This window comes from Dipodomys ordii, unplaced genomic scaffold (assembly GCF_000151885.1).
Source record: "Dipodomys ordii isolate 6190 unplaced genomic scaffold, Dord_2.0 Scaffold80, whole genome shotgun sequence".
Lineage (NCBI taxonomy): Eukaryota > Metazoa > Chordata > Mammalia > Rodentia > Heteromyidae > Dipodomys > Dipodomys ordii.
In genome coordinates, this window is record NW_012267296.1 from 5,696,376 (window position 1) to 5,719,908 (window position 23,533).

The following is a 23,533-nucleotide window of genomic DNA, read 5'->3' on the forward strand; positions in this document are numbered from 1 at the left end:
ATTGGGGGGGAGGGGGGAGGCTGGGAAGGGATGTGAAGGGTAAACAAAAGGAGGAGGCTGCAATGCTTGGTAAGAAATGTATGCATTATGCTGCCCATGTAATTGTAACCCCTTTGTACAGTATGTTCACAAATAAAATAAAATTAATTTTTTTTAAAAAAGAATTATTTTACTTTTAATACAGGCACACTCTTGTCACTAATTATGCAGTCAATATGTACTGTAACTCAGTCATTAAAATATGTCTCAGTAGTAGGCAAATTGATTTTGAGCTTTTTGTCAAGTACTAATTAATTTATGAATAAACATTTTTAAAATGATCAAATAAGTTACTGTAAATTCCATTCTAGTAACAATCTCCTAATTAACATAAATATGGCAATTCATTAGTACCAATTTTCACAAAGGATTTTGAGAAAAGAATTGTGTCTTAGCTATGGTAAAAAATGCTGCAATAAATATAAACCATACTAAAGTATGGTCTTGTTTGTGATCAGTTGGGTAAATGCCCAAAAGGGGGATTGCTGGCATTATTTACCATAGCTAAGATATGGAACCAACCCAGATGCCCCTCAGTAAAAAATGTGGTATATATACACAATGGAATTCTATGCCTCCATCAGAAAGAATGACCTTGCCTCTTTTGTTAGGAAATGGAAAGACTTGGAGAAAATTATAGTAAGTGAAGTAAGCCAGGCCCAAAGAAACATACGTCCCATGATTTCCCTTATTTGCAGAAACTAGAATATGTCTGGCACAAGCAGAAAAGCTCAGATAAGATGATGTTAAGCAAAATGAACCCCAAGATTAGGACACAAGTGTTTTTTTTTCTTGCTTGCTATTGTTTCTAATGTATTTATAAGGTACCATGTGATTTTTTTGTTGCTTTGTATGTCCCTCCCCCATGGTATAACCCCTGTTTTCACTGTATTTGATACTGGTATGATTTGGGGAGGGGAAGGGTAAAAACAAAATGTTTAAATAGGGATACAGATTGACCCATTGCAACAATGAGATGTACAAGACGCTATGCTGAAAAACGAACTTTATAATTTAGGCGGGGTGGCAGAGGTAGGGGGGAGGGTGAAGTTGAGAAAGTGGGAGGGACAGGATGATAGGGGAAAAACAAAGGAGGAGGCAACAATGCTGGATAAGAAATGTACTCATTATCTTGCTCATGTAACGGCATCCCCTCTGTACAGTATTTTCACAATAAAAAACTTACTTAAAAAGAAGAATTATGTCTTGTGGTTTACCTAATTTTAAAATATTGCTTACATTTTTCCCTCTGATTTTATTCTGTAAGGCAACTATGTATACTTCTGGAACATACCACAAATCGATTTCCAAATGTCTTAAAAATGGTGTGCTGGGTAACACCCAGCATGGCGAAAAGGAAAGATGAAGTCTTGTCAGGCAAATCTAATCTCCCCTGCATGACAGAATGACAGCCTGGGAGATAGAAGGGATGTAATACATGTAATTTACTTTGACTTTTTCAAGGTTTTTGAGTCCAGTCTAAACAATTGCCTCATTTATAAACTGTGAAAATCCAGGTATATCCCACACCTGGAAAGAGTAACCAAGAAGCAAGAAAGGGGTATTTAAAGAGTGTTCTGAAATGGATATTAACTTGAGGCAATGATATATAAGGAATCTCCATGATAAAGAGGGGTATAAAGATATTTTTACCTGTGTCCTGAATATGAAAGAAGGTAGATCTGTTTAGGTGAAACCAACATAAAATGTTTCCTTATATGTTCTGAATGGAAGACTATTAAGACATAAATTGTATAGATTATAAGAAAATCTGATGCATGAGATTATTCATTGAGTGAAAAAAAGTACAAATAAAATTAGGCAATGAAACAGTGATATCCAAGAATCCATAGAATAACCCTTTAGTTTTGTTAAAAAGTAATCCATTTGTTATCACGGAATGATTAACAGTTTTATTAGTGATATGATTCTGTATATTCTTGTTTGTTAATAAGGTATATTTTTAGTTATGAGTATCATTTGCTATAAATCTAGACTGATCTGGAAAATTATACAAGAAAATATTTATTTCAATCATATTTTAATTATATTTTCCAAAAATAGTTTAAAGTCTTTAAAGTATATGCACATTTATAGTCATAAAATATTGTCTATATATAACATATAAGTATATATAATATAGTTGTATAATATATAATATAACATAATCTTATATATTATATATTATAGTAAACATTATGTATAGAAGTGATATACATATATGTGTAAATTTCCTAAAGGTGTTGGCATATACAGTGCCACCTTTTCTTCATCTCATATTTCTTACATAATTTGTGATGAGAATAATTATAGCATATTGGTGCCAAAGAGAAATTTAGTCTAAGTAATTTACTCAGGATTCATTACCAATGTACACAAATTTTAAAAATATGTATAAATAGTGGTAGCCAGTAATGGTCATGTCTGTTTTGGTTATTTGCTATTTTCCATGTCTACTTGTCTGTCTTGGCCGGGATGTCCTCTCTCTCATCAGCAATTGGAATAATCAAGCTCAAAACTTGACTTGTGGCATTCAGGCATGACTTCTAGTTGAAAGCTAGTGCCAATCTAGATAAGTTTCAGGATAAGTAATTTTCCACTAACTTATTCCACCTTCTTGATCACACATTTGTCTATCTATAGGCCAAAGATAGACATTAATTTGTGTATTTTTTGTATATAGAACTGTGAAAATGGTAAAAAGATGAAGATTCTGTTATTTTGTTTTGTTTTGTGCTGGTCCTGGGGCTTGAACTGGAGGCCTGAGGGTTGGCCTTGAGTGATAGCTATCCTTGTCTTATGCTCAAGGCTAGTGCTCTAGTGTCTACCACATGAGACACATTTCCACTTCTATGGTTGTTGTTGTTGGGGGGGGGGTTGGTAGTTAAGTCGAGATAAGCATCTTACAATCTTTCTGGATCTGGGCTGGCTTCCAACCATGATCCAGAAATCTCAGCTTCTTGAGTAGCTAGTATTACAGGCCTGAGCCATCAATACCCACCTTCCTTTTCTTATTTTAAGTAACATTTAAGTAGATTTATATATAGTAGATCTATTAATAAAATATATTACCAACTAAAAAACAAAAGAATAGATAGAATAAACATTAGAAATCTTAGTGAATTGTTCTAAATTCCTTAACTGTAAATAACACAGAGAGGAGACGTACAAAATAACTGTGAATGTTTTTTTGTATTTAATATGAAGCTACAAAACTGCAAAGGAAAATAAAAGGTATACAACATAGGAAAGAAGGATATAGATTTATCAAAGTCCACACCTTTCCTTAGAAGTTGAATTCTACCCTATAAAATAATATCTTACTTTGGGGGAGGATGAGGGAGAAAGATTAGAAAAGGTAGAACGGCCATAGGTCGACCAAAAAAATCTGCAAGGAAAGGTAACATTAGTTTAAATTATTCATTATGGAGATGGTTAAACTCTTTACTAAATATAACATTAATAGGTATAACAAAATAAAAAGTTTTGAATTTTTTATTGGACCAGGGGTAGGGGGTTGGTTGTGGGGCTTGAACTCTGGGCCTGAGCACTGCCCCTGCACTCTTCAGCTCAAGGCAAGTGCCCTACCACTTGAGACAAAACACCCCTTCCACTTTTCTGGTTAATTGGAGATAAGAGTCTCATGGACTTTCTTACCCGTTCTGGCTCTGAACCACAACCCTCAGATCTCAGCCTCCATATCTAATGCAATGTTTGGAAAGCAAAAAGAAAGAAGGGAATCTTGGTATTCTCTAATTCAATTTTGCAAGAATACCAGCCCTAGATATTTCAGTTGTTTCTAGGATACAGTCTGTTTTCTAAAATGGTAAAATACTCAAAATCTGCTCCACAAAAGCTCAGTCTCTACTTGTAGAGACTCAGAGAACCAAGATTTACATGGATATCATTTCAGATTTTCTAGAGGAGGCCACTGTGCACAGCTTTTCCTGAAATAAGCAAGACTGTTCCAAATATGTTATGCATATTTTGGAAAAGTCAAGACTTTATTGTAGGTTGTTTTGTTATAGGGGGACCTGCTGTTGTATAACTATATTTCTATTTTGACAGCTACAATTATAATCATTCAGGCTTCTATTTCCCACAAAGTCTCCACAGCTACAACCTTTAGTGATTAATTATAAAGCTACAGGAGCAATACTACACAGACTAATTTCCTAAGACAATAAAAGATAGAATTTCACATTGAGAGCTAAATGAAACATGAATAGGTTGTTATTCATGCTGAAATCTTGATGCAGAGTCATGGTGAAGCCATTATAGGAGCTATTAAACAAAAGCTCGAATCCAAGAAACTACACATCTGTCTTCAAAAGAGAAAATGCAGTTCTGACCTAGGAATCCCTTAATATCAACGTTTGCTTTTCCTTCTTTATATAAATATTTTTCATTCAGTTGTCATTTCTCTTGCCTCTGGGCTGAATAAATCACTCAAAAACATCCCTCTAAATGAAATAGAAGGGTATATCAAAAATTGTAAAAGGAAAATTCCTTTTCACCTGCATTTAAATATCTCAACCAAATACAATGATTCTGTAATTTTAAGTCAGTGTCCCATTCATTCAGTTGTGAGTCAGTTGGTTTGGAAATTTACTAAAGTCATAGAATATTGGTCCTTTCATCCCCCTAGCTCATTTTATTTCTTTTGGTTAGTGTTGTAGAGTAAAATGCATAATGATTGATATCATTCCCATCACATTTTCCTCTGGACTTCAACTGTGGAAAAGATAATAGCTGATCACAAATAAAAGCTAAATCATCCATAATTAAGTAGCAAGAGTCAATGGGTTGTAGGGCACATAAATAAGACATTACACGGGTCTGTAGAAAGATGGCAGAGGAGAAGTTGGGGGCTAAACAAGCTCCTGTTTAGAAACCAGTTTTAGTGTTCCAGTGGAAAACATCTAAGGCTAGAGAATCACACCAAGTGTGCCATCATAGTACAGGGCGTTTGGCCAAAGAAGAAAAATTCAAGCAGCTTGGTTAAGGAGACAGATTTGAGCACTCACCAGCATCCAGGCCACCATATCAACAGAGAGATCCCAGGACAAAGGTGCCAGAGGTGGTGTGCAAGTTGATTCTTCTCACCGACATCAATAACTGACAAGAAGTGGAAATCCTCACCCTGCTGACCACAGACAATCACAGACCATGGATAGCTCAAAACCAAGGGAAAGGCATGAGTACCCCCACAGACATCCTCACTCCTACTCACAGAGTAGCAGTGGAAAGGTAGCCCTTCCCCCACACTGGAGAAGAAGTCCATCTTTGATACTGATAAAGACCAGGCCAGAACAGCTAAGAGGTAACTTAGTCCTTGGAAGAAGACAATAGGAGCCATTCAACAGGTGAAAGGAACCTGACCTGCAAGACTCAGCTCCAACCCTGGGGAAAGTTGCCCTTCCCATGCAGAAGCAGCTCCACAATTCCCAGGTGACGGTCCTCAGTCGGTAAACAGAGCCAGAAGTTGCCCACCACTCTGCAGTACTGGGCAGCAACTCCAGCTGCTGAAGGGTAAAAGAAAAATAATTGGAAATTCATTATACATAAATCCTGAGAAGGGCTCCAAGTTGGCCTGCTTGAGTCAGTAGCTAGCCCATAAGGGTAAAGCTACTGATGCTCTTTCACAGCAAATCCAAGCTAGGGAAACAGTGATCTCCCTCTTTTGTGATACTCAAAGCAGATTGCCATCCCACTCAACAAACCTGGGAGGAGGGTCACAAAGTCCTTGGTAAGGCAAAGAGTTGTTCTGCCTGCTCAAACAAACTGATTTTAGAAACCAGTGAAGTCACAGGAAAAACAAACACCACAAGAAAACCAGAAACTACAGACACAGGGGAGAAACAAGATCTCCTCCACCTCCCCCCAAATTAAAGAACTCTTTCCTACCTAAATTTAAAAAAATTTTAAAGTGTTCTCCATTTTTTGTCATCTTTTTTATTATTTTTTTCATTTTATTTTAGATTTGTCGTTTGGATTTTTTGTGTTGTGTCTTTTTTCCCCACTTTAGTCTTTTCCCTTTTGGTCCTTTTAGGGTTTATTTACCTTACTTAATTGCTCTTCTGTTCATCCTTCACTGCACATACTTAATTCAGATATGGATTACTTAATTCACAAACCCCCAACCTTAACTCTTTAATTGTTGTATTATTTACTTGCATTTATATTCTTTTTAACTGTTTCATTTTTAATTTTTTTTATAATTTTTATTTTTTTATTGTGAAAATAATGTACAGAGGGGTTACAATTACATGGGCAAGATAATGAGTACATTTCTTATCAAGCATTGTAGCCTCCTCCTTTGTTTCCCTTTCCCATCCCTTCCCATACTCCCACCCTCTCCCCAACCAATCCTCCACGCCCCCCTTCATTTTTAATTTTTTATCCTTTCTTTTTCTTTTTTTTTCTTGATGCTAAAAAACTGTAAGATTTTATTTTCATTAGACTTGGTTATGAAACCCAAAAATGTCTGAATGTTCAGTGTACAGCAAGACCATCACCTCCTTTTCCTTAAATACATTTTTGTTGTAAAAGTACTGTACAGAGGGGTTATAGTTAGATGAGCAAGTTAATGAGTACATTTCCTATCAAAATTGTTGCCTCCTCCTTTGTTTTTCCCCTCCACCCCTACCCTCCCACATCAACAACTACATTCCCCCCACCCTAGCCTAAATTGTAAAGTTAATTTTTCAACATAGTGTCTTGTACATCTCAATGTTACAATAGGTCACCCTGCATCCCTATTTAAGAATTTCGTTTATTCCCTTCCCCTCCACAAACTGGAGAAGTGTATATACAAGATGCAGGGCACAAGAATAAAATACAGTGAAAACAGGGGTTACACTGTGGGGGAGGAACATACAAAGAAACAAAAGAATCATATGGTACAAAATAAATACTTCAGAAACAATAGCAAAAAAAAATTGAGTCCTTAGCTTGGGGTTCATTTCGTTTAACATCATCCTATCTGTTCATACGTACATAGCATTTGACTTTTTCTGTTTGTCCCAGACATATACTAGTTATTGTAAACAAGGGAAATCATGGGCCTTTGGGCCCATGTTTCTTTGGACCTGGCTTAGTTCACATAATGTAATTTTTTCCAAGTTTTTACATTTCCTAACAAATGGGTGATGTCATTCTTTCTTATGGACAGCCTCTTCAGGAAATGGTGCTGGAAAAATTGGTTAAACACCGGTTAAAAAAAAACCAAAAAACTAAAGCTAGATCCTTATATATCACCCTGCCCCAGAATCAACTCCAAATGGATGAAAATCCTCAAAGACAAGGCAGACACCCTGAGAACATTACAGGAAAGAATAGGAGAAAATCTAGGGCTCCTTGGCACAGGCTGAAATTTTCTTAATAAAGACCCAGAAATGCAACAAATCAAAAAAAGGTTGGAAAAAAAGGGGTTGCATGAAACTGCAGAATTTCTTCATGGCAAAGGACATAGCTACCAAGATCAATAGAAAGCCCATAGATTGGGAGAATATATTTAATAGTGATACAATGGACAAGGGTCTCATATCTAAAATTACTTAGAACTCGGAAAACTAAGTCATCCCACCACAAATCCTCAAAGAAACAACCGTCTGATTAATAAGTGGGAGGAAGTCTTAAAGTCTTCTCTGACGAGGAAATGAGAATGGCCAATAGACACATGAAGAAATGCTCAACTTCTCTAGCCAAAAAAGAAATGCAAATCGCAACAACATTGGGATTCCACTTCACCCCTGTTAGAAAGGCTATAATAAAGAAATCTAATAACAGATGCTGGAGGGGATGTGGCCAAAACGAAACCCTACTGCATTATTGATGGGAGTGTAAAATTGTTCAACCACTTTGGAAAGCAGTATGGACGTTCCTCAAAAAACTCCACATAAAGCCCCCCTAAGAACCAGCCATCCCACTTTGGGGCATTTACCCAAACATCCACAAGGAAGGCCATACTAAAGCTACCAGCAGAATTATTTTTATTTCAGCATTATTTACCATTGATATGGAACCAACCCAGATGCCCCTCAGCATATGAATGGAATAAGAAAATGTGACACACACACACACACACACACACACACACACACACACATTAGAATTCTATGCCTACATCATTTTTCCTTTTTCTTTATCTCTCTTCTCCTTTCCTCTATTCTTTTCTTCTCTCTGAATTTAGGTCTCGGTTATATTCCAACTCTCCTTTTACCTCCCTGCATTCCCCTAATCTTATTTTCTCCTCTCAATTCTCCCTAAACCTATTAATTTTTGGTCTGATGACTCCTGCTTTTATTTTCATAGTCCACTGATCCCTAGTAGCTTTGTTTTGAACTAGTTTGTATCTGTTGAACTAGATTGTAACTGTACTCATTTTGACTGAATCACACAATCTATGCAACTACAGGGCTTTTGTTGATGTTGGCATTAAAATAGTGTTCTAGCATGGAATCAGTTTTGCTTTCATTCCCAAATGGGCAGAATAAGCAGAAGAAACACAAGAAAAATGGGAAGGCCAGGTATCTCAACTCCCTTTCCCGATTATCAGGCAAAACAGAGTAGTTAATGTATAATCCAGAGGAGAGTTCCCAAAATGCTCTATAAGCACTACTGATAAACTTGCTGAATGAAAAGAATGCAAGCCTGCAAAGGATTCTGTGTGAGAATGATTGGTAAATATGTCAGTATGATAGGGAAATGTGTGAGTGTGATGAAGCTAACCAAAGATTAATAAAGGAATTTTGTGAGCATCAGGAGGCTAATCAAATAATAATAGGAATTGTGCGAGCAGGATGAGAATAGACAAAGATTAATAGAGGCATTCATGGAATCCAGAAATGGAAACCTGGAGGAATCCATGGCAGCTACAAATGGAATGCTGAATGAAACTCAACAGAAGGAAAAGAAGTCCAATGAAACTATAACCAATCACCTTAAGAATTTGAGAATGTACACTGAAAACCAAATTAAGGAAGTAAAGAACTCCATTCAAAATCTAAAACAAATTTACAACAATTTGAAGACATCAAATCTGACCAATTAGAAGGAAAGGAAATAAAAAAGAAAGTAGAAAGCCTTGACAGTAGGTTAGACCATGCAGAAGATAGAATCTCTGTGATTGAAAACAGCCTAGACAGTATAGAGAAAGAACAGTCAAGTATTCAAAATAAATCCAAGAAATATGATAGATCTATTCATCATTTACAAGACACCATCAAAAAGCCTAATTTTTGGCTAATGGGTATATAGGAGGGCCTTGAGAAAAAAAGTTAAAGGTCTAGGAAATTTATTTAAAAGAATCTTAGCAGAGAACTTCCCAACCATGCAAACAGATAGGCCCATTCAGATACAAGATGCCTTTAGAACCCCAAATAGACCAGACCAGAACAGGACAGCCCACCATCACATTGTCATCTGCACAGGATCAATTGCAACCAAAAAAAAAGGATCCTTAAAGCTCTCAAGGAGTAAAGAGCAATCACATATAAAGGAAAACCAATCAGAATAACTTCACATTTCTCAGCAGAGACAAGGAAAGCAAGAAGACCCTGGAAAAATGTATGCCATGCCCTAAAGACAAACAACTATCAAACAACGATACTGTACTCTGCTAAAATCTTCCTCGTAACAGGACAAATAAAAACCTTCCACAGCAAAGATAATTGAAACAATATATTTCCACTAAACCAGCCCTACAAAAAAATACTTAAAGATGTCCTACACATAGAAAACCAACAAGAGCACAATAAAATCCAACAAACAACCCCCACACGGAGAATCAAAGAATCATAGGAAGAATCCAGTTGGCAAAGCCCCCAAGAAATTGGATTACATGGCAGAAAACTACCAAACACCTCTCAGTCCTAACTCTCAATATTAATGGACTTAACTCTCTAATTATGCAACATAGATTATCTACTTGGATCAAAAAGCAAGATCCTTCTGTCTTCTGCCTTCAAGACACACACCTTGCCCACAACAATAAACATATTCTGAAATGAAAGACTGGTATGAAATATACCAAGCAAACCGCCCCCACAAACAGGCAAGTGTTGCAAACCTAATATCAGATTAAAGAGACTTCAAATTAAAATTAGCGAGAGGAAATAAAGAAGGTCATTAGTTACTGATTAAGGGATCTCTCTCTCCTTCAGGAGGATATTATAAATCTAAATAACTGCTCACTAAATATCTGAGCACACAAATTTATTAAGGAATCACTACCTTCCCTAAAATCTCATAATAGATTCAAAGCCATTAATTGGTGGGGACTTTAACACACCACTATCACTACTGGATAAATCAACCCAGCAAAAACTCAATAGAGAAACCTCAGATATTAAAAAAAACTGCATAGATCAACTAGACATAACAAATATCCACAGAATATTTCACGGGGCAGCATCAGAATACACATTCTTCTCAGCAGCACATGAAACATTCTCCAAAATAGACCACATTTTAGATCACAAAGCAAATTTGTCCGAATTCAGAAACATTGAAGTTATGCCCTGCATTCTCTCAGACCACAAGGGAATAAAATTAGAACTCAACACCAAAAGCCACCAAAGAAAATCCTGCAACACATAGAGGCTGAACAACACCAGGGTTGTTCAACATCAGATTGAACCACCAGTGGATCATGGAAAGATTTGAAAGGAAATCCAAATGTCCATATTTAACAAAAATGAAAACACAAATTACTAGCTCCTCTGGGACACAGCAAAGGCAGTACTCAGAGGCAAGTTTATAGGTCTGAGTTCCTACATCAACAAATGGGAGAGATCTGAAAGCAACAATTTAATAGGCACCTGAAACTCCTTGAAAAAGAGAAAGAAGCTAAACCCCAATAGAGTAGACAGAAAAAAATTAAAACTGAATCAGAATTAAATGAATTAGAGCCCCCCAAAACATAGAAATAATCAAAAAAAAGATTTGGTTCTTAAAAAATTAAGATACCTAGCAAATCTTAGAAAAAGAAGAGAACACATCCATATAAACAAATTCAGAGATAATAATGGAAGCATCACCACAGGAAAATAAAACCATGATTCAGAACATTATAAGGAAATATTTCTCAAACCTTTATGCTAATAAGTTTGAGAATCTTGAAGAAATGGCTGAATTTCTAGCAAATATTGACATGTGCAAACTAAACCAAGATGACTTAAATCAAATTAACAGGCCCATATCAAGCATTGAAATAGAAACAGCAATAAGAGACTTCCCACCCATGAAAATCACAGGACCAGATGGATTTACAGCTTAATTCTACAAGGCCTTCAAAGCAGAACACACCAATATTCCTCCAACTCTTCAATGAACTTGAAAGTTAAAGTTCAATACCAAAGTCATTCCATGAAGCCATCAAAACCCTCATCACAAAACCAGGCAGGGACTCATCAAAGAAAATAACTATAGACCTATTTCTTTGATGAATATCAATGCAAAATTTCTCAACAAAAATTTGGCTAATTCATTTCTCACCAAAATAATCATACACCATGATCAAATAGGTTTCATTTCAGGGATACAAAGCTGGTTCAATGTACACAAATCAATTAATATAATTCATCACATCAATAAGAGCAAGGATAAGAACCACATGATTATCTTAATAGAAGCAGAAAAAGCATTTGACAAGATCCAACACACCATTATGATGAAAGCTCTGGAAAAACTAGGAATCCATGAAACCTTGCTCAATGTAATAAAGTATGTGTCTGGCAAACCTACATTCAGCATTATATTTAATGCCAAAAAGCTAAAGCCATTTCCTCTAAATATAGGAACAAGACAAGGATGTCCACTCTCTCCACTTCTCTTCAATTTAGTATTAAAATGCCAAGATAGAACATTAAGACATGACACAAAAATAAAGGGGATCTAAATAGCGAAAGATGAAGTAAAACTCTCCCTCTTTGCAGATGACATGATTTTGTATTTAAAGAATTCCGTGGACTCCACTCCCTAGTTATTCGAACTGATCTGAAACTTTAACAAACTAGCAGGGAATAAAATTAACCCTCAAAAATCAATGGCTTTTTTTAATGCCAATAATGAGAAAAGCATGGCTGACATCAGGAAAGTAACTCCTTTTGTAATAGCCCCACAAAAAAATAAAATACCTAAGAATTAAATGAACAAGTGAAGGACCTCTATGATGAAAATTTTGAAAACCTGAAAAACAAAATTAAAGCAGAACTAAGGAGGTAGAAAAACCTCCCATTGTCCCTGGATTGAGAGGATAAACATTGTGAAAATGGTAATACTGCCAAAGGTTATTTACAAATTCAATGTGATAATTATCAATATACCAACCTCAATCTTCTATGAAATAGAAGCAACCCAAAAATTCATATGGAACAATAAAAGACCCCGAATATAAAAAACAATCCTTAGTAGAAAGAATAGTGCTGGAGGAATATCAATACCAAACTTCAAACAATACTACAAAGCCACAGTAAGCAAAACAGCTTGGTACTGGCACAAGAACAGACCTCTGGACCAATGTAAGAGAACTGAAGACCCAGTAATGAACCCAAAGACCTAGCGCCACATAACCTTCTAAAAGGTAACTAAAAAAATACAATGGAAGAAAGACAGACTTTTCAGGAAATGGTGCTGGAAAAATTGGTTAAACACCTGAAAAAAAAAAAACAAACTAAAGCTAGATCCTTATATATCACCCTGCCCCAGAATCAACTCCAAATGGATGAAAAACCTCAAAGACAAAGCAGACACCCTGAGAACATTACAGGAAAGAATAGGAGAAAATCTAGGGCTCCTTGGCACAGGCTGAAATTTTCTTAATAAATACCCAGAAACACAACAAATCAAAGAAAGGGTGGGAAAAAGGGGGTTGCATGAAACCTCAGAATTTCTTCATGGCAAAGGACATAGCTATCAAGATCAATAGAAAACCCATGGACTGGGAGAAGATCTTCAATAGCCATATAACAGACAAGGGTCTCATATCTAAAATTACTTAGGACTCGGAAAACTAAATTCTCCAACAACAAATCCTCAAAGAAATAACCGCCTGATTAATAAGTGGGTGAAAGACTTAAAGAAAGCTTCTCTGACAAGGAAATAAGAATGGCCAATAGATACATGAAGAAATGTTCAACTTCTCTTGCCAAAAAAGAAATGCAAATCACAACATCATTGAGATTCCACTTCATCCCAGCTAGAATGGCTATAGTGAAGAAATCTAATAACAACAGATGCTGGAGGGGATGTGGTTAAAACGAAACCCTAATGCATTGTTGGTGTGAATGTAACTTTGTTCCACTTTGGAAAGCGGTATGGAGGTTCCTCAACAGACTCCAGATAGAGCTCCCTAAGACCCAGCAATCTCACTTTGGGGCATTTACCCAAACATCCACAAACAAGGACATACTAAATCTGTCAACACAACTATGTTTATTGCAGCATTATTCACCAAAGCTAAGATATGGAACCACCCCAGTTGCCCCTCAGTAGATGATTGGATCAAGAAAATGTGTTATAGATATACAATAGAATTCTATGCCTCCATCTGAAAGAATGAAATCTCCCAAAGATTTAGGAAATGGAAAGAGTTGGAAAAAATTTTATTAAGTGAAGTAAGCCAGACACAAAGAAACATAGGCCCCACGGTTTCCCTTATCTGCAATAACTAGTATATGGACAAACAGAAAAGTTCAAAAGCCATGTGTATGTGACCATATGAGATGATACTAAGTGAAATGAACCCCACGATAGGGACACAAGGTTTTATTTTTGTTGTTGTTGTTTTTAATGTACTTATAATATATTATGTGATTTTTTTTTGTTTCTCTTGTATGTTCTTCCCTCATGGTATAACCCCTGCTTTCACTGTATTTGATTCTGGTGCCCTGCATCTTGTATATACATTTTTCTAATTTGGGGAAGGGTGAAGGAAATGACAAAATGCTGAAATAAGGATATAAGTTGACCTATGGTAACAATAAGATGTATAAGACCCTACGTTGAAAATGAGCTTCACAACTTTGGGGTGTGGGGAGGGACGAGTTGGGGAGGTGAGGAGGGAAGGGATGGTAGGGGTAAAACAAAGGTGGGGTAACATTGCTTGATAGGAGATGTACTCATTATCTTATTCATGTTACTGTAACCCCTCTGTACAGTATCTTTGCAATAAAAATGTATATTAAAAAAATAAGACATTACAAGGAGAACCAGTAAGTAGTAGCTAATGCCTGTAATCTTAGCAATGTAAAAGGCTGAGATATGATGATCGCTGTTCAAAGCCAGTTCAGAGAAGACAATACTCTGAGACTCTTACTTTCAACTATCAACCAAAAAAGTCAGAAGTGGAGTATAACAGCTTTGAGCAAAAAGCCAAGTGAGGGCTGGGAAGGTGGCTCAGTGGTAGAGTGCTTGCCTTGCATGCATGAATCCCTGGGTTCGATTCCTCAGCACCACATAAGCAGAAAAAGCCAGAAGTGGCGCTGTGGCTCAAGTGGTAGAGTGCTAGCCTTGAGCTGAAGAGCTGAAGGACAGTGCCAAGGCCCAGAGTTCAGGACCCATAACGGACAAAAATAAAAATAAAAAGCCAAGCGAAAGCCCAACAATGCTTGTACACAGGCACAGGCACATACACACACACACATGCACGCACAAAGTTATAAACAATGTGCAGATGAAATAACATAATTCTTTTTTTTTAAAAAAAGACAAGATTATTAAACAAGGAAAACATATAATTAGGTATTTGATAACTCTACATCTCATTGTTGCAATGGGTCCACCTGTATCCATATTTAAACAATTAAAAGTTCATTAGTTATATAAGTCAGAATCAAAAGGTTGTATTTTTTCTCATTGAAATGTTTTACTATCATATTTAAGGAGCTGCCACTTAACCAAGCAGTGTCATCCCTTTCAATATTCTCACCCATTCCTCCCTCAGTTTCCTCACTCATTTTAATTTTAATTTTGATGGATAAACATTGGATTCTCATCTGTATTTCTCTTCTCTCCTCTTTTTTTGTCTATTCCTTACCCCTTGACCCCACCCCACACTTTCCAGTACTATGTTCCTGGTGCTTTATTTTGCTGAAGTTTTATTTTTACTTTCTAAGGAATTACACTCTGTGAGATCTACCTTGACTCCACCATATTTCAGTTAATACATTTGTATGCACTTGCATACAACACAATGTATTTATTTCTTAGTTTTTAGTAAAATCCAGCTTCAACTCATAAGGGAAAACATGGATCCTTTGTCTCTATGGGCCTGACTTATGAGCAATAGAAAAATGAAGAAATGCTCAACATCTCTAGCCCTAAAGGAAATGCAAATCCAAATACCATTGAGATTCCACTTCACTCAGTAGAATGATCATTATGAAGGGGAAAATGTAGATGCTGGTGAGGCTTGTGGGCAAATGGGAACCATAATATACTATTGGTGGGAAAGTACAATTTTTCTATTACTGTGGAAAGCAGTGTGGAGGTTCCTCCAAAATTAATCATAAACTACCCTGTGACCCAGCAAATAAACTCCTGAATATTTACCCAAAAGATTGAAAACTGGAATACAGTAAAGCTACCAGCAGAACCATATGGATTGTGGCACCAACCATAGCCAAGATATAGAATCAACCAACATGCTCCTTGATAGATAAATAGATCAAGAAAATGTGGTATAAGTACACTATGGAATTTTATTCATCCATTAGAAAAAGTGATATTGTACCATTTGTAAAGAAATAGAAAGATGTGGGGAAAGTGTTTTAAAGAAATTAAAAAATTCTCAGTTAAAATGTTAATATAACCACAAATAAATGGAGGAGATATACATTTCAATCTTGAATTTTGCCTTATGAAACAATTGCTAGATAGGTGCCAGTACCATATGCTGGTTATCACAGCTAATCAAGAGTATGATATAAAGAAGATTTTAAATCCAAGGCTAGCCAGGGAAAATAGTTCAGGAGATCTCATTTCCAGAGAAGAAACTGGACAAGGTGGCATATGCCTTTATTTCCCAGAAACAGTGGATACTATAAATAGGAAGATCACAGTCCAGCCTGGCCCAGGCAAAAAGATAAGCTCTATCTCAAAATCAACCAGAGTAAATAAAAAGGGATGGGATGGTACAAATAATAGAGTATTTGCCTATCAGATGTAAAGTCTTGTGTTCAAACTCAAATGTCTCTCTCTCTCTCTCACACACACACGCACAACTTGAGATTGAGGGTAAAACTAATATTCATACAGCATGATTTTAGAGCTGGGATCTAAGTCTCAAGCATATACTTAAAATGAAAAGAAATTCTTAAGCATTTAGAATAATTATGTGTCTAATGTAATGTCTTTGGTTTGATTACTTAGATACTATTTTAGAAATCCAATGAAACAATTATTTTCTAGGTCTCCTTTAGTGGAACAGAATGAACATAATTCCAAAAAGGAAAACTTGTTATAGATATAGGGAAATGACAATCGCCAGAGTAGATCTTCATATCTTACTATTATTGACTTAGGTCTGGTACCTATGTTGTAAATGCAATCTAGGTTAGATCAGATCAACGACAATCCCCTTATATCACTGACAATATTCTTTATCTCCATGAGTAAGCTTACTGATTGAAATTCAATATGAAAGACAATTGCACTGTCTTAAATTATACCAGAAAATCAATTCAAACATTATAACCATAGTGACATAGCAGAAAGATCAAATAATCCTTGCCAGACAAGTCAATTTCTTATCATATATAAGCATCACCATAATATGAAGGGGCTCCACTTATTTAGTTCAAGTTACTTAGAAGTTTAAAGTACATGGGTTGGGAATGTGGCTCAGTGGTAGAGCACTTCCTTGCATGCATGAGGCCCTGGGTTCGATTGCTCAGCACCACATAAGCAAAAAGAAAAAAGCCAGAAGTGGCACTGTGGCTCAAGTGGTAGAGCGCTAGCCTTGAGCTGAAGAGCTAAAGGACAGTGCCCAGGCCTAGAGTTCAGGCCCCATGACCAGACTCAAAAATAAATAAATAAATATAATATAATACAACAGGTGCTATAGAATGCAATTACTCAATAATGTGTAGTTGTCAAACAAAACATTCTATAATCAAAGCATATCCTCTACTCTCACTCAAATCTTAGGAATGCCTTGAGGACTCTGAGAAATGTCTTGAGGAACCACCATTGAATACAACAGCCTATAGAAGTAGTACAGTTTAACTCATCATTTAAAGTCATCTAATGTTACAATTTTTTTGTTTCTTTTAACATTCTTGAAACACCAGATCAAATACAATACTCTTTCCCTGATCTTCTGAGAAATTTTCTTTCCCTTTATTTTCATAGTACTTTACTCTCATGTTGCTTTTAATCATATTCCCTATAAGAATAAAGTGAAATATGCTGATTAAATTTTTTAAACACTGGAAACCTAGGGATTTTTTTGAGGGGGGGTCCAGTTGTGGGGCCTGAACTCTGGGCCTGGGCACTCTCCCTCAGCTCTTCAGCTCAAGGCTAGTGCTCTACCACTTGAACCACAGCACCACTTCCTTCTTTTGTCTTTTAGCTTATGTGGTGCTGAGGAATCAAACCCAGGGCCTCAGGCATGCAAGGCAAGTGCTCTACCACTGAGCCACCTTCCCAGCCCCGGAAACCTAGGGATTTTTGTCTTCAATTCACAATATCACTGAAATGCTCCTTCACGGTTGCATTGTGGATGCTAAATAAATATAAAAATTTAATTTTGTTGACAATCATAATAAAAATTACTTCAATCTATCATGGAGTGGATTAAAAATGGTCACTAGCCATAGTTTTTCTTTAATTCACGCACAAGCTCTTTGTGAAACATTGATGACTTGTGACGTCCTTCAAATATGCCAGTAAGAATTCCCTGTAATAAAGCACAAAATAATGGCATTACATTATCCTCTAATGTGCACTTCTCTGCCACAGCACCCATGATGCAAACAATGTGTTTTCTTCATGTAATAAGTCTAAATCCACCTGATGGAAGACTATTTACCTAATGGAATGACATCCCTTTGCCTGAAAAGATCTGGGGCTCCACAATTCAATTAAATCTTCATGAATCTTGAAGACATAGTTTTCCTCTGCAATAAATATCTAATATCGTAGTTCTATTTGAACCATGAACATTCAGGAAGATCATGCCCTCAAGTAGTAATTAGGCCCTATACAATGAGGAATGTTTTCTCTCTTTTCAATACCATTTCTTCCTTTCCCTTCTTGAAACACACTGAAGTACACTGGAGTCAAAAGGAAAAGAACATGATATATATATATATATATGTGTGTGTGTGTGTGTGTGTGTGTGTGTGTGTGTTTGATGGCCATTGGGTCTCCTATCTATGTGTGTGTGTGTGTGTGTGTATATATATATATATATATATATATATATATATACACATAGATAGGAGCCCAATGGATATTTATATATATACACATAGATAGGAGACCCAATGGCCATCAAACACATCACAGTCCCCAGATTAATCTGTGCAAGGTCAAGGACAGTGAAATAGTTACTATATTTCAGCAGTACCATATAAAATATCAAACAATTATGAAAAAGTTGGTATTTTACCACAATACTGTATATTTGGACTTTTAACAGGTTATACCTAGCCATGAAAACTGTTAACTAAATATATGACATGGTGGAAACTAGGATACCAGTATGACCCTCAAAATAATTTGATATCACATCATAAAAGATAAATAGCTAATTTGAAAAGAAGAGGGGTAAAAAGGGTTTTAAATTTAATGTAAAAGACATGACAGAAGTTACTTCACTGGTACTTGCTAATTTGAATTCACTTAAATTACAAGTGGCTATTACAAAAAAGCAATGGGCACTCTATAAATCTACAAGTAAACACACTGAATGATAACAAAAACAATACACATGACATTATAAGTAATACAGGTCTCTTGAGTGAGAGCAAAGGAGGATATTCTTAGGAGAGAATCACAAAAGTCTATTAGCTATATGCATATGATCATAAAAAATCTAAAAATGGCCAATAGACACATGAAGAAATGCTAAACCTCTCTAGCCATAAAAGAAATGCAAATCAAGACAATGTTGAGATTCCACTTCACCCCAGCTACAATGGCTATAATCAAGAACTCTAATAACAACAGATGCTGGAGGGGATGTGGCCAAAAGGTAATCCTACTGCATTGTTGGTGGGAGTGCAAACTTGTTTAACCACTGGGGAAAGCAGTATGGAGGTTCCTCAAAAGACTCCACATAGAGCTCCCTTATGACCCAGCAATCCCACTTTTGGTCATTTACCCAAAGAGTCACAGACAAGGTCATACCAAATCTACCAGCACAACTATGTTTCTTGCAGCATTATTTACCATAGCTAAGATATGGAACCAACCCAGATGCCCCTCAGTAGATGAATGGATCAAAAAAATGTGGTACATATATACAATGGAATTCTATGCCTCCATCAGAAAGAATGACATTTCCTCTTTTGTTAGGAAATGGAAAGCTTTTGAAAAAAAATAATATTAAATGAGGTAAGCCGGGCCCAAAGAAACATAGGTCCCATGGTTTCCCTTGTTTGCAGTGACTAGTACATGTCTAGGACAAGCAGAGTAGGTCAAAGGCTATGTACATACAACCATATGAGATAATGTTAAGCAAAATATACCCTAAGACAAGGACACAAGAGGTTTTTATTCTCTTACTTGCTAGTGTTTTTAATGTACTTATAATACACTATGTGATTCTTTTGTTTCTATTGTATGTTCTTACCCCATGGTATAACCCCTGTTTCCACTGGATTTGATGCTGGTGCTCTGCACCTTGTATATATATATATATATATATATATATATATGCATGTATATATATGTATATATATATATATATATTTGTAATTTGGGGAGTGGAAGGGGTATTGCAGAACACTTAAAGAAGGATGATGCAGGCTGACCCATTGTGATGACGAGATGTACAGGACACTATATTGAAAATGAACTTTACAATGTCAGGGTGGGGGGCTGGAGGAGTTGGGAGGTGGGGAGGGAAGTGATGGTAGGGGGAAAACAAAGGAGGAGGTAACAATGCTTACTATGAAATCTACCCATTACCCTACTCATGTAACTGTAATGCCTCTGTACAACATTTTTACAATAAAAAATTAATAATAATAATAATAAACTGTTAATGAAATATTCTAAAAAATCTTTAACTAAATGAACTCCAAGAAATGGAAAGATTTTTGGTTTTTGCAGTTTTTGTTGTCTTTTACTTTTGTCTTGTTTACCTGCCTTTAGCAAGATAAGGGGCGCATAGAAATGATAGGACAAATGGTGAACAAAGTCAGCAGTGATACTTACTAGACATTATGTTGAAAATGAACTAAACAATTTGTGGATGAGTATGGGAGGGGAAAACTGGGAGAAAGTGAGGTAAGGGGTGACATGGCTCAAAAAGAAATTCACTCAATATCTGACTTATGTGATTATAACTCCTCTGTACATCACCTCTACAGTAACAATAAAATACATTTTTAAGACACATGGGTACTTGTAGCCAACCTTAAAATTGGAAAGACAATAAGTTAAGAGGCACTAATCATCACATTTTAACACTTTTTTTAATTGTAAAAGTTGGATTAAGTCACATCTCATTACAGGAAACCATTGAAAAGAAGGATGGATGGAAAAAGAGCAAATACATTGAATTTACAAACATTAAAGAACAAAATTTCAAGTTGTAATTTCTTAGTTTCACAATTATAGACAAAGGTGAATAGCTGGGTAATTGGGTGCCTGTATTTCCCGACCTTTAAAGCGGGAGTATTACAAATACCCTTTTCTCAAAATTTGCTAAGAATCAATATAGTTTTGGTGCTCAACAATATTATTTTTTCTTTAATAAAGGAAATTTATTTGAAGAAATAGTTATTTAATACATATTAAATATACTATATTATGTATACCTCTGTATATCTGTACTTGCTCTTGTTCCGTTTAGTGCTAATTTTTCTTAATAGATTGATTAATATTGTAAAACTTATAAAATTGTATTTTCTCTGATTTGCCCATCAATTGATCCTATCATATATAAGAATATTCATTGTGATTATTATTTAAGAGAAATGCCCATATGTGGTTCACCACAAACATGCAAATTTCACGGTATGAAGTCCCAGTTGTTGAATATATTAATTTGAGGAAATGCTCTTTCCCTCTATTTGTTTATTATTTCCCTCTATAATAAGATGGCAAGATGCTTGAACTTCCAGGATCATATAAGAGAGGTAAAGCTTCTATCAATCAATCAAAATTATGTTGAATTTAACCACAGAATTATCTTGAAAACCAATAGCTCACGCCGGGCACTGTTGGCTCACGCCTGTAATCCTAGCTACTCAGGAGGCTGAGATCTGAGGATCGCGGTTCAAAGCCAGCCCTGGCAGGAGAGACCGTGAGCCTCCTATCTCCAATAAACCACCAGAAAACCGGAAGTGGCGCTGTGGCTCAAGTGGTAGAGTGCTCGCCTTGAGCTGAAGAGCTGAGGGACAGCACCCAGGCCCAGAGTTCAAGCCCCACGACCGACCAAAAATAACCAAACAAACCAATGCTCCTAACACAATTTCTCGTTATTAACTCTAAAAATTTAAACTTTCTTTATGCATTTATTCACTTATATGCTTATTTATGTATTTATTTGACTATCAATCCAAGTATGTTGCTAGTTATAAGCATCTTGTTTCAAATCATATTTAAGGTCATTATAGTATAATCATTACAAGATAAAGACAAAATGAAAGAAAAAAAACTAGAAGTAAAAAGTTTGGGGAAGTTAACTACCACAAGCACTTCCCTTTTCCCCACCTAATGTTCTCTCTTTGCCATCTTCCTGTTTCTCTTATTACTTAGCCCCTACCTATAATTCCTGGACTCTGTGAGTACCTTAATTTAAGGATGTAATATTCTATATGAAAAGACCAATCAACCTGCAATCTCAGCTTTGTATCTAATCACTAAATTATTTAGAAAAAGGTTAAATAGGAAGTCTGGGTTAAATCTATAATGGAATAAGCTTTTGCATATAGACTTTATAGTACTGTAAAATACCATAATAATTAATTCCACTGCAACATAGCATGGAAGAGGTGCTGGGCATTCTAGTGAATAGCTGTAATACCAGCATTGGGACTCAAGGGGTGTGGGTGGGGAGGGGAGAGGAGGACAGGGATTATTTAGGCAGAAAGTTTGCTAACTCAATGCCATTTTGAGTTATATTTTGAGTTTTCTGAAATCCTATCTCAGGAAAAAAAGAATAAGAGAACTAGAAAAAGCTAAATGTTTTCAAAATAGAATCCAATAGTTTTTAAGTTATTGATACGTTCTGGAATTATTTTATAATTACTCTGTGTGTGTGTGTGTGTGTGTGTGTGTGTGTGTGTGTGTGTGTGTGTATTATTCTGTGTCTTTCAGCCTTCATCTTTCCCAATTGGCAGATACTCACCTGTGTTAGAATTAAGATCATCAGGCTCTGATTCTGTCCCATTTTGGCTTCCATTTCCCTGAAGAGAATTCATAGCCATAAGCTTCATCTTCTGCAACTTCATCGCCTCAGCCATTGCTGCAGCTGTTATACCTAAAACCAGAAGCATCCCTTTTAAGTAGGGACCATATTGTAATAATAACTGAATACTGGATATATTTATTTAATAGACATATGATGGACAGGATAAGCCAAAAGAAAACCAGAGCTGAATTTATGATTTTTTTTTGGTCGTGGGGCCTGAACTTGGCCTGAGCATTGTCCTTTAGCTCTTCAGTTCAAGGCAAGCGCTCTACCACTTGAGTCACAGCGCTACTTCTGGCCTTTTCTGCTTAAATGGTGCTAAGGAATCCAACCCAAGGCCTCATGAAGAACTTTACTATTGAGCCACCTTCCAGCACAAATCTATTTTTTTAATGTAATTTCCAACTTGTATAATTCCTTCATTTTCCCATAGAAAATTTGAAAGATTTTTGTCAAGAAACTGAGTATGGATCTGACCCCCAGTTCAAAACACACAAAACAAAAATAGTAAATTGAAAATGGAAAAATTATAAGAATTTCACTAATTTGTTTTGTTGACTGCCAACTGCTCTGGACTATTGTTTATAATGGAACATACTATGTATGAATTTCATCTAAAATAACATAACATGGTAAACTGTTAGAAGGACCAAGTTCTAGTGTGCCTGAGAATTAGCTTAGAGAGAAAAAAGCAAACACCACAGATATTTACCATTTCTCCCTCATTGTAGTTAATTCATCGAGGGAACAAATAAACTAGAAAAAACATGAATTATACCTTCACAGTTCATAAAAAAATGGTTCCATAAAATATTACAAAACTGTTTGTCTTAGGAAGTCTATATCAGGCAGGATGACAAAATACATACAAAACCAGAGTATTTTGAACAAAGCATTTAAAAC

At 36.0% G+C, this 23,533-nt stretch overlaps 1 protein-coding gene across 3 annotated transcripts in view; it reads right to left on the reverse strand.

Moving 5' to 3' along the window:
* The window catches only part of Dach2 (dachshund family transcription factor 2), a 564,773-nt gene that overhangs the window by 144,648 nt on the left and 396,592 nt on the right, over nucleotides 1-23,533 (reverse strand). For all 3 annotated transcript variants that reach the window (XM_013024982.1, XM_013024981.1, XM_013024980.1), the window contains one exon: nucleotides 22,568-22,699. In XM_013024982.1, coding sequence (XP_012880436.1) covers nucleotides 22,568-22,699 — 132 coding nt within the window. The remainder of the gene's footprint in view (nucleotides 1-22,567; nucleotides 22,700-23,533) is intronic.